General features: G+C 63.9%; 1 protein-coding gene across 1 annotated transcript; it reads left to right on the plus strand.

The window, feature by feature from the left end:
* The first annotated feature begins 509 nt into the window (after positions 1-509).
* On the plus strand, positions 510-4,298 carry DOHH (deoxyhypusine hydroxylase). The gene is made up of 4 exons (XM_065422314.1): positions 510-783; positions 1,435-1,511; positions 2,160-2,397; positions 3,982-4,298. The coding sequence occupies exons 1-4, from the start codon at positions 510-512 to the stop codon at positions 4,296-4,298; spliced, it is 906 nt and encodes a 301-aa protein (XP_065278386.1).
* The last annotated feature ends 7,364 nt before the right edge of the window (positions 4,299-11,662 follow it).

Genomic DNA, 11,662 nt, shown 5'->3' on the forward strand with positions numbered 1-11,662 from the left:
TAAGTTCCCCTTCTGATTTCCCTGCAGACCTCCCCATGAACCAAACTGTGAATCTCACATGCGGAGATGAAGACCACAGCTACCTTGTATTTATACTTGCTGCGGGTCTACACCTTTGCTTTCTACCTTAGTTCCCAGACTGGCACCTGCTGTCAGGTGTCTCCAAACGGCCTACGTCTGCTCTTGAATTTGTGGTTGGGCTTTAACACATGTTAACTAACGTGATTGTAAATTGCAGAGGATGCTACAGAAAGGCCCCCGGACACAAACTAGGGTTAAACATGACTAGCAACAAGCGGTTGTGTCCTGTCCACACCAGAATTTTCAATCCTGTTAGTGAACGTGTTAAAACGTGACTGTGGAGTTTGATCTACCCCGGAGTATCGGAGACCTGACCTCTCTTTCTCATGCCCAGGTTCTTGCGGTGCCTGGTTTGTGGGAGCTGCTGGCTGTAGAGTAAGAGAAGCTGCCTCTAGCTGGAGACCCCCGGCTCTCTCCACCCAGGCGCCATGGTGACTGAGGAGGAAGTGGAGGCCATCGGCCGGACGCTGGTGGACACCATGCAGCCCCTGAAGGCTCGTTTCCGAGCCCTCTTCACCCTGCGCAACGTGGGCGGCCAGGCCGCCATCGACTGGATCAGCCGGGCGTTCGGGGATGAGTCTGCCCTTCTGAAACACGAGCTGGCGTACTGCCTGGGGCAGATGCAGGATGAGCGTGCCATCCCCTGCCTGGTCCGGGTACTGCAGGACACCAGCCAGGAGCCCATGGTGCGCCATGAAGCAGGTACGAGAGCTCAGTGCTTGAGCGGGGGTCTGTCCTGGTCCCACTGGCACAGAGACCCTTGCCAATCCAGCCCGAGCCAGGGACTGACGTAGCCGGGCAGGGCAGGGATGGATGGAATTGTGGCTTGTTCCGGGGGGGCAGGAACATGTGCCAACCTTTTCCTGGTGTGTCTTATTTCCAGCTCTGTGCTGGCTGGCACCTCAGGAGGCAGAGCCAGTGCTCCACTCCACATTGCTGGCTCCCCCCGAGCAGTGGCTGGCGATGTGAGGAGCAAGGTGGCTCCTAACTCCCCTCGACAGCCCCCCCCCCCCCCCCGACGGAGCTCCCGGGCTGCTGGAGCAGACCCCACGTGGTGCTGCATGTACAGTGAATCCAAGCTCACTGGGGTGTGATGTTGCGGACATCTCTCAACGCCAGGCCGAAGCTGCTTCCCGTCCCCACAAAATGCCAGCTCGTCCCTGCCCTCTGCCCCGGTGCCACTTGCTGCGTTTCCCTCCCGCTTTCCGTAGCTCGGCTGTTGCAGCCAGGCGTGTGGCAGGGCTGTGTCCCCCCGGCCCCAGGGGAGGGGCAAGGCCTCATTAAAGGTGACGGCAGCAGTATGGGAGCTTCCAGCTTGTTCACTGGCACCGGTGCCTTCGGTCTGTGTTCCAGGGGAAGCTTTGGGAGCGATTGGGAACCCCCAGGTGCTGGATGTTCTGAGACGTTATTCGGAAGACCCGGTGATTGAGGTAAAGCTTTCCCTGCGTTCCCCTGCCAAGGGCAGCCATCAGCACTGATCATGGCAGTGAGTAGGGCAGTCGTTGGGGGTATTATGCTGATGGGCGGACACACCTCTTGTCTGTGAGTTTTTTCTCATGCAGATAACAGCCCTAGTCCTGCTGGCAGTGCCACTTTTCCCCATGCTGCCCCCTGTCTGGGGGAGTCAGTCTGTGCAGCCCCATTTGATACCTGCTGCCATTGGGATTCCTGCTGACCAGGAGCTGAACTGGTCCCAGTAAGGGGGTTATTTATACCCCAGAAGGCCCAGTCACCCTGCACAGAAAGTTTCCTGCCCTTGTAAACCTCACTGGACAGCCAGACCCCAAGAAGTGGAATGTCAGAGCTGCATGTCTGACTATTGGCCGGTCCATCGCTCCTTTCGGGTGAGGCGTGACAGAACTGGGTACGAGCCCTGTTGTGCCAATGGGGAAACTGAGTCGCAGAGGTGGACGTGACTTGGTGGTGTCGCAGTGTGTCGGTGGCAGAGCTGGGACTGGAGCCAGGAGCTGGGACTCCCAGTCCCATGTTCTGACCGCTAGACGCTGCTGCCTGGCTGGTGGGACTCTGCTCTCCCCAAGGGATCCCAGTGAAGGTGTCTCTGTCCCGTTCTGCTGCAGGTAGCCGAGACCTGCCAGCTGGCGGTCAAGAGGCTCGAATGGCTGCAGAAGAACAAGGAAGCACCTGGCGCCGGCCCCTATCTGTCTGTGGACCCGGCTCCCCCTGACGAGGAGAAGGACGTCGCCAAGCTGCGGGAGACCCTGCTGGATGAGTCGCGCCCGCTATTCGATCGGTACCGCGCCATGTTCGCCCTGAGGAACGTGGGGGGCGAGGCCGCGGCGCTGGCGCTGGCTGACGGTGAGAGAGCCCCGGATGGCCGATGCTGTGGCTTCTCCTCGCCCTCTCCCCTGGCCCAAGCTGAGTCCAGAGATCCCCGGTGGGGGGCCCCACTGCTGTGCTGTCCCTGGGACCCATCCCTGTCTGAGCAGCTGGGCTTCCTGGCTGGGTTGTATCCCTGCTATTCCCAGCACCCTCCACCAGGGGTCACCCTAGGGCGTGCCTCACCTACCTGGTCACAGGGCACGGTCTCAGCAGCACCCTCCCCCCCCAGCCTGAGCCAGGGATGGGACGAGCAAATGTGGCCCCCTGTGTCCCCCCCATGTTTTGTAATCCACTTACCCCGGGACGTGGCTCCACTGGAGCCTTTGCCCCTTGCATGCCCCGTCCCATGCCTGCTGGGTGGGAGAGCCCACAGCATGTGTCCCCCCCGCCCCCTCCGGGAACCCTCTAGGGCGTCATGCCTGAGTTCAGGATCCTCCATGGCAACGGGCTGGCCCTGTGCCGCTGGAATCCAGAGCCGCAGAGCGGGGGGCGGGCAGACAGCAGAGCCTCTGCCCTCAGCAGGGCCAAGCCCCCACCCCCTCCCCAGGAATCGCCTGGAATCTCGGCTCCCTGAAAGGGGACCAGCCGCTCGTGCTCTGCCCCCTCTGATGGGCATGAGAATTCCCTGGGGCAGGCCAGAGCAGGGGCTCCCAGTGTGTGTGTGGGGACCCCGTGCCCTTCCCGTGTTGGGGCGGTCCTTACTAAGAACCACTGCTCTAGAGGGAGGGTCCCCCCAGCCCCCCAGCTGAGCGCGGAGCCACCTGGCCCAGCCCCTGTCCCGGAGTGGGAGGGGGGAGGTGCAATTGGAGACGTTCAGAGCGTTTCCATCTGCGCTCTCTGGGCATCCTGCTGCCCCCACCAGAGGGGGCCGGTCACCCCAGTCTGGCTGCAGGCGAGCAATGGCTCCAGTGCTGTGGGTGGTTCTGCAGATCCAGCCCCTTGGGAGGGACCGACCCGCGGAGCCTGAGAACCCCATGGGGCCAGGCCGGTTCTGGCCCCCAGGCAGGTCTGACCCAGTTAGGGATGAGCAGAGCTGTGTGGGCCCTTCTGGAGTGAAATCCAGCCCCACTGCAAAGTCCGTCAGGGCTCACAGTCACTTTCCCTACCCCCATACATTCCTCTGCCTCCCTGCTGGATGGGTGCTGCTCAGTGCAGAGGGCCCAGGCCTGTGTCAGGCAGACAGCTACGGAGCAGGGCAAGCGCCTCCTCCCACCCCCACCCCTGGTGCCTCAGCCCTGCCCGGAGGGACCCTTACGGGGCCGCCGAGTCTCCGTGGCCGACAGGGCGTCTGGTGGGTCGGGTGCAGGCGGACCCTGGCTGACCCCACTCATTTCCCCCAGGCTGCCGCCGAGGGGCCAGGCTGCACCTGCTGCTATTAAACCCCCAAGCGTCTGAGCCCCCAGCAACTCGCTCCCAGCCGGCCCAAGAGCAGTCGCAGCAGAGCAGTGGGGGTCCCTCCCTTCAGATCTGTGGGGAGGGTGAGGCCCAACATCCCAGAGTGCTTAGGATCACCTCCTCGCTCTGCCTGTTCCAACCCTTCTCTCCCCCTGCTCCCCCCAGGCCTGGTGTGCGGCAGCGCCCTCTTCCGCCACGAGATTGGCTTCGTCCTAGGCCAGATGCAGCACGAGGCCTGCGTGCCCCAGCTGACAGCAGCACTGGAGAGCGTGGCGGAGAACCCCATGGTGCGGCACGAGTGTGCGGAGGCGCTGGGCTCCATTGCCAAGGAGTCCTGCCTGGAGACGCTGCGGGCGTTCGCCCAGGATGGGGAGCGGGTGGTGAGGGAGAGCTGCGAGGTGGCCCTGGACATGTACGACTACGCCAACGGCCCCGAATTCCAGTATGCCGACGGACTGAGCAAGCTGCAGGCCTCAGGCTGAGCAGGGAGCCTGCCCCAGCCTCTGCGGGGAGCTGGGTGGCTGCCGGAGGCAGCCCCAAGGTAGGGGAGCCAGGGCTGGATTCACCCCTGCCCTGCATGACTGCTTGCACCAGGACAGAGTGGGTGGGAAGCCGGATCTGCATAGTCCTGTGCGCTCTGTGTCCCGTGGGGGTGGCAGCACGCCTCTAGCGCTAGCTTGTTTCTTTGAGTCCCCGGGATGGGCGAGCACCCTAGATCCAGCCCCTGTGAGGTTGGGGGTCAGGCTCCGTGCTGGGGTCCCAGGGCAGAGGTTTCAAACAGCTGCTCTGCTGACTGGCTGAACTGCTGGATCCTGACCCAGCAGCTCTCTGTGGGGGAGCCTGCCGGGGATCCAGGGTCTGAGCCCGTCGGGAGAGCAGGGCTCGTCTCTCAAGTCACGGGCTGTGGGTGGGCACAAGGTTCTGTCACTTAGCTGCTCGGGCTGTGCCCACAGGGGCTCCCTTGTCCACGTCTGTGCTCCAGCTTCACTGCTGCTGCGGGGCCTGATGCGTTGGGCAAAGCCCTGTGCTGCGCCGTGGGCAGGCGTTTCAGGAGGCGACGCGCTGCTCAGCGCGGCCGGGTGGTGCCTCGTGGCGGGGGCTGCAGCAGCCCGGCGGAGCCTGCGCCGCGCACCAGGAGCAAACACCAGCCAAAGCCTCTGCCCGTTCGCCCACAGCACCGTTGGCAGAGCCTCTGTCCCAGGGGTGCGGCTCAGACAGCCGGAGAGCACCTGGGTTTTCAACCTGTCCCCGGGTCTTTGCAGCCTGGCTTTGTACTCCCAGTGACGCGTGCTGTCCGGGGGTGGCTGCTGTGCAGTGAGGCTGGGTGCCCGCTCTGAAAATCTACCCTTCGATTTCCCTCTTGCCCGGGCCATGGCAGAGAGGGAAGCCACATTGCCCCAGAGCTCCCCTCCGGTGCCAGCCAGGGAGCAGACCTCCCAGGGCAACACAAACCCTGGCCACAGCTGCCTTCTCTGAGCGCTGGCTGGTGGGCAGAGGAGAGGGGGGGCTCCCTCCCCGCGGGTCACAGCCGGCCTGTAGCACTGTGGGCATGTCGGAGGGCAGGGCTGTAGGGGCTGGAGGTGGGAGCTTTGTAGCCGTGTGCCAGCGAGTTCCCAACAGGAATGCGATCCAATGGGGCTGGAGTAGGGGGAGCTCTCACAGCGGGCAGGGCGCAATGCCAAAGGCAGAGCTGGGCTAGTCTCTCCGCGCAGATGGGGCCGTCTTGCAGCAGATGGAGCCTGTGGGGGCCTGTCGGGTACAGCCGTTCACTTGTACTGGGGCTGGGAAGGGCTCGCGGGGAATAAATGGAATGGTAGAACGTCTGGCCTCGACCTGCCTCTTTTCAGCACTGGACCGGGGGTGCCTCTGCCTCTGCTGGGCCTGAGCCCCCGGCCAGCAGCCCCGCAGCCGGGGTTCCTGGTGCCTCACCCGCTGGGCCTGAGCCCCCGGCCAGCAGCCCCGCAGCCGGGGTTCCTGCTGCCTCACCCGCTGGGCCTTAGCCCCCTGCCAGCAGCCCCGCGCCCGGGGTTCCCGCTGGGCCTGACCCCCCCGCCCGCGGCTGGGTTCCCGCGGTCTCACCCACTAGGCCTTAGCCCCTGGCTAGCAGCCCCGCGCCCGGGGTTCCCGCTGGGCCTTAGCCCCCTGCCAGCAGCCCCGCGCCCGGGGTTCCCGCTGGGCCTGAGCCCCCCGCCCGCGGCTGGGTTCCCGTGGTCTCACCCACTGGGCCTTAGCCCCTGGCTAGCAGCCCCTCGCCCGGGGTTCCCGCTGGGCCTTAGCCCCCTGCCAGCAGCCCCGCGCCCGGGGTTCCCGCTGGGCCTGAGCCCCCCGCCCGCGGCTGGGTTCCTGTGGTCTCACCCACTGGGCCTTAGCCCCTGGCTAGCAGCCCTGCGCCCGGGGTTCCCGCTGGGCCTTAGCCCCCTGCCAGCAGCCCCGCGCCCGGGGTTCTCGCTGTCTCACCCGCTGGGCCTGAGCCCCCGGCCAGCAGCCGTGCGGTCAAGGTTCACGAAGCTGTCTCACCCCCTGGCCCAAAGGACCATGTGGCTTTTGGAAAGAAGGAGGTGCGAACACTACTCTGGTGTGGTGAGGGCTCACCCTGGGCCCGGGAGCCGTGCCAGTCAGCTCTGGGCTGGTATAACAATAGCACCTAGCAGCCCCAGCTGAGATCCGGGCTCTGCTGTGCTGGGCACTGATCAGCGTGAGCGAGGGTCCCTGCCTTGATTTACCGGGGGGGGGGGGGGGGAGAGGTGTTATAAGGCACAAGCAGAGTGAACAGCACCAAGGGGGCAAAGGGCAGGTTACTGCCATGGGGGCTTGGGGGAGGGACACCAGGAAGGAGAGTGTTGGGTTAAGCTAAATGGGTTGTGCTCTGAGTCTCGCTACAGGGCAGGTTTTCTAACATCCTCACGGCTCCCCTCTGACCCTCTCCAATTATCAACGCCCTCAAACTGGGGGCACCAGGCCGGGCCAGCGGCTCCACAGGGCACTCTGCTTTCAGGGGCTGAAGGGGCGCTGGGCTGTGACGCCAGGTCACTGGGGTCACCAGCCACTCGTGGACACGTGAGCCTGGTGGTTTGTGTGGCAGCAGGGCCCAGTGGCCGGGGTGGCTTCGGCCTTGCTTTCCACTTGTTCTTTCCCGGCTGCTCCCAGCCGGGGCCGGAGGCCAGCAGCTGTGTCCGGTTTGTTCACAGATGCTTTTTCCTCAGCAAAAGCCCTTTCTGAGTCACTCTCCCTCAATCCTCTTATTTCCTAAACCCTCTTATGCGGCTGCAGCTCTTCGCTGGGGCGGGAGGGGGGCAAAGACCCGCAGCCAGCCCAGCTCCTGTCTATGCTCCTGGGAGGTGACGTGTGGCCCCCAGGGGCCAATGCACTGGGTGGAAAGAGGGGGGCTGGGAGAGCCATGCCAGTACCGTGCATCGGATGGGCAAGAGACTGGCAAAGGAATGTGGTGTGGCCATGGAGGTTGCTGGGTATTGGGGGTGGGAGGGCATATATTGGGGGTGGGCTGGATGGAGCTGGTGTCCAGTAGGGCCGGGGGTCCTGGGGCGGTCGGGGGCCAGCTGAAGGGGACAGTTCTGTTATGACCATTTCCAAGTTTGGCTCCGTGGTGTTGTTCAGCAGGGGGATGGGGCCGAAACCCTTTGACTGTTTCTGTGACCCAGACTGTGTCGCTGAGCATTTTGGCTTCCGGGGGCGAGGGGAGATTCTGACCCTCTCTTGCCCTGGGAGCCGGGTCCCTGCCTGGCTAGGGAAGGCCTGGGGACTTGAACCTGGGTCTCCCACATCTGGGAAAACAACACGTCTCCACGATGGTTTGGGCTTCGACACAGAGCACGTGTTGACAACGTCACTTTGCTGGCAATGTTCGGCACGGCCCTTGAGCTGGGCTGGTAGCTCCCCGCGTTAGTGCCGGAGGCTGATACGACTCGCATGGTTTAGCTGTTAGAGCTCTCAGTATCGACTCATACAGCTGGGGGAAACTGAGGCACAAAGAGGCAGTGACTCACTCAAGGTCACGGGGTGAGGCAAGGGCAGAGCTGGGACTAGAACCCAGGAGTCCTGGCCCTCTGAACTTTTTGTGGGGGGAGGGAAGTGGTGAGTCCACTGCTGCCGGAAGTCCCAGGGCAGAGACACTGAAGCCCTAGAAGAGAACCTGGGAGAGCCACCCACCCCCTATTATCTGCCCGGCTGGGTCCTGGCCTTTGGCAAATGCTGCCTCCCAAACACCCTGAGTTAGTGTCATTTCAGCTGAGCTGTAAAGCTGCCACCCCCGGAAGACAGGGCAAGAGCTGGCCCCGTGCCCCAGCCAAATTCCAACCTGGGGAACCCCTGCCTGGCTCCCTAAACTCCAGTGGTTTCCATGGGGGGAGTGTTGAGGTCTGCGGCAGTGTAGCTCCTTACCGTACAGCTGCCATGCTCTGCCCCAGAGGTGGCTGCACTGTTGTACTAGCTAGGCTGACTCCCAGGCATCCACCTCGCAGCAGGCTTGTGGGGCGATTTCTCCCAGTGGGACGGGCAGGGAGGACAGTGGGCAAAGCCTTTCCTGTGGCCCATGCCATATTAATATGCATATGCAAATTAGATCATTAATGGCTAGCCAATGATATTGGAGATCATGGATCCCCCTGCCCTGCTGTGAGTGTCCTGAGCCAGCCTTGGACATGAAACTAGCATCTGCGCTGGGAACAGGCCCCAGCTCCTTTGACTGGGGGGTGGGGGGGTGGGTGTGGGTGGGTGTGTGTGTGTGTGTGTGTGTGTGTGTTCTCAACAGCAGGACATCAGCTGGTTCCAGGGCCCCAAACCTGGTGGGCTGGCCCCAGAGCTGCCTCCCCAACCCCCCCAAAGGAGCCCCCTGTGCCCCCCCACCAGCCCAGTGCCAGGAACAGAGCTGCAGGCTCCTGTGTGGGGACGTCCCTTGCTGGTCTCAGACCATCTGTCCAGGAAATTCCAGCCTGGGAGGGATTAGCTCCGCCTGCGGGGAGCTGTCCCTCCCCAAAGCTGTGGGCACTTGGCTTTCACCCGCCAGCCCAGGGCCAGTCTGCCCACCCCAGCCGCTAGGCGCTCGTCGCCGGCTGTGTGAGCTCCCGCAGGGCAGCAGCAGAGCCCCCATCCAGCCTGCTGCAGCCGCCCCCCGAGGGAACGGGGCAGATGTGCCTGGCACCTGGGAGCCCTGCAGCATCTCGGCCGCTCCCAGGGGTAAGATTTCCAGCGGTTCCTAGCCTGGCACAGCCAGAGGCGGACTAAGGGGTCGGGGACGTGGCTCCATCCTGCCCAGCTGCTCTCGGTGCACCCAAGGCAAAGCCATCCTCCTCTTCCTGCCCCGACTGGGTGCTGGGAGCCACTGGGGGAGCTCATCCCCTCCAGAGCATCGTCCCCTTATCCTAAGAGAGGCCTGTGGGCTGGGGGGTGTTGAGACACGCCTGGCACCCAGGAGGGAAGGGTCGGTACAATCTGGACAGCGCCCCTGACTACCTCCCCCGTATGGCCACACTCAGCTTAGCCTGCTGGGTCCCGGCTGTCCGGTCCCTCCGGACCCTGTGGGGGGCAGAGAAAGGCCTGGGAGGGCCCTGGAGCCGGCCTGGGCTCCCCCTGCCTGGGCACAACTTGCAGATCCTGTCTGAGAGGGGAGTTTGCACCCCCAGCTTTGTTCTTCCTCCATGCCTGGGGCTTGCTGAGCAGAAGTTGGGGTGCCGGGGGCAGATGGGACCCCTTCCTTCCACAACACTGGGGCCCCCGAATCTGAGTCACCACTGACCTAGCAGGGGTCGTGCCCCACGCTCCAGCTGCACCCCGTGGCTCTTCGCCTGCCTGCCCCGTCGCAAGAACTGTGAGTCCCGTTGGGTCCAGTGACGGGGCCGGGGAGTCGGGCGTAGGCTGTTCACGGACGCTCATCTCCACCTGGCAAGATCTCACGGGCAGCAGCACCTGGGAACCGAGTGCGGAGCCGCTGCCTGGCACTGCCTCTGGAACTGGGCCCAGGGGCCAGCCAGCAGGAGCTGGGGTGGCAGCATTGGGCAGTGCGGGACGTCTCGGAGGGCTGCACAGACTCAGAGGGCAGATGGGGGCTGACATGGCTCGCCAGGCTCTTCTGGAGAAGGCCTTTTCGGGCAGCAGCGGGAGCGCGGCTGATGGCACGCTGGGGATGCGGCACTTGCTGCAGGACACCCCGGAGCGGGAGGAGGCCCTGTACACGGACTACAAGCCTCCAGCCCTGGATGCCATCCGCCTGCCCTGCTACGTCCTGTACCTGCTGATGGCAGCGCTGATCGTGGGGCTCGTTGCCTATGCCATCGTGGGCCACTTGATCAAGGACCTGGTGCACGACTTCGCTGGTGAGTGTCCCTGGGCCGTGCCGGCAGAGCCCATGGGGCGGGTGGGTGTGAGCAATCAGAGGGCAGGAATGCGCAGGGCTCGCTGAGCAGTGCCCACGGGGCAGGTAGGTGTGAACTGTCAGCAGGCAGAGATGCGCAGTTGCTCGCCGGGCAGCAGTCAGTGGGCAGGAATGCCTTGGGCAGTGCCCACAGGGCAGATGGGTGTGAGCAGTCAGTGGCAGGGACGCACAGGGCTCGCCAGGCACTGCCCATGGAATGGGTGGGTGTGAGCAGTCAGTGGCAGGGACATGCAGGGTTCACCGGGAAGTGCCCATGGAACAGATGGGTGTGAGCAGTCAGTGGCAGGGTGTCAGGGAGTGTGGGGGGACACAGGGCCCTGCACCCCTGACTTCCTGCGATTCACCATGACTCTCAGCCAGCCAGTAAAGCAGAAGGTTTATTTAGACGACAGGAACACAGTCCAAGACAGGTCTTGCAGGCACAGACAACAGGACCCCCCTCAGTTAGGTCCATCTTGGAGTCCCAGGGGCACCACAGCCCCATTGGGGGGGGGGGCAGAGCCCCATCTGGGCTCTCTCCATTACCAGCCAGCTCCTGAAACCTCCCACTCCCTCCAGCGTCTCTCAGCCAGCCTCCCCCGGCTCCTCCCCCAGCCTTTGTCCAGTTTCCCGGGCAGAGGTGTCACCTGGCTCCAACCCCCTTCCTGGGTTCTCACGTTACATGCTCCGGTATCTTCCCTCAAGGCCAGTCTCCCATCCCCCAATGCAGACCGTCCCAGCCAACCCCCCTGCCTTCCCAGCCAAACTCCCCACTCAGCATTCAAAGACCACATTAAGAACAGTGCCAGTTCGGCACACAGGGACATGCAGGGTTCACTGGGAAGTGCCCACGGGGCGGGTGGGTGTGAGCAGTCAGTGGCAGGGATGCGCAGGGCTCGCCAGGCACTGCCCATGGAATGGGTGGGTGTGAGCAGTCAGTGGCAGGGACATGCAGGGTTCACTGGGAAGTGCCCACGGGGCGGGTGGGTGTGAGCAGTCAGTGGCAGAGATGTACTGGGCAGTGCCCACCAGGTGGGTGGGTGTGAGCAGTCAGTGGCAGGGACGCGTAGGGCTCTCTGGGCAGTGCCCACGGCGGGGCGGGTGGGTGTGAATAGTCAGCGGGCAGGGATGCGCAGGGCTCGCCGGGCAATGCCCACGGGGCAGGTGGGTGTGAGCATTCAGTGGCAGGGACCCGGGCCTGGGGCATGGATCGGGTGGCTCAGAGATGGTGAATGAGACATGGACCATCTCAGCTCGAGATCAGCTGCTCCAGCCACCCTGCGTCAGCGCTGGCTGGACATTGTTCCTGTCTTGTGGCTGCCAGGCAGCCTCTGCCCAGGGAATTGGGGGCCTTGGGGGATGAGGCTGGCATTCACTGATCCCTGTGCTTGTAGCCTCAGTGCCAATGCCAGGCTTGCTGTGGTTGAGGAGGGGGTGCCAGGGGTAGCTGATCTCAACCCACCGTGGTTGGCTCCCAGC

This window comes from Emys orbicularis, chromosome 24 (assembly GCF_028017835.1).
Source record: "Emys orbicularis isolate rEmyOrb1 chromosome 24, rEmyOrb1.hap1, whole genome shotgun sequence".
Classification (NCBI taxonomy): Eukaryota; Metazoa; Chordata; order Testudines; family Emydidae; genus Emys; species Emys orbicularis.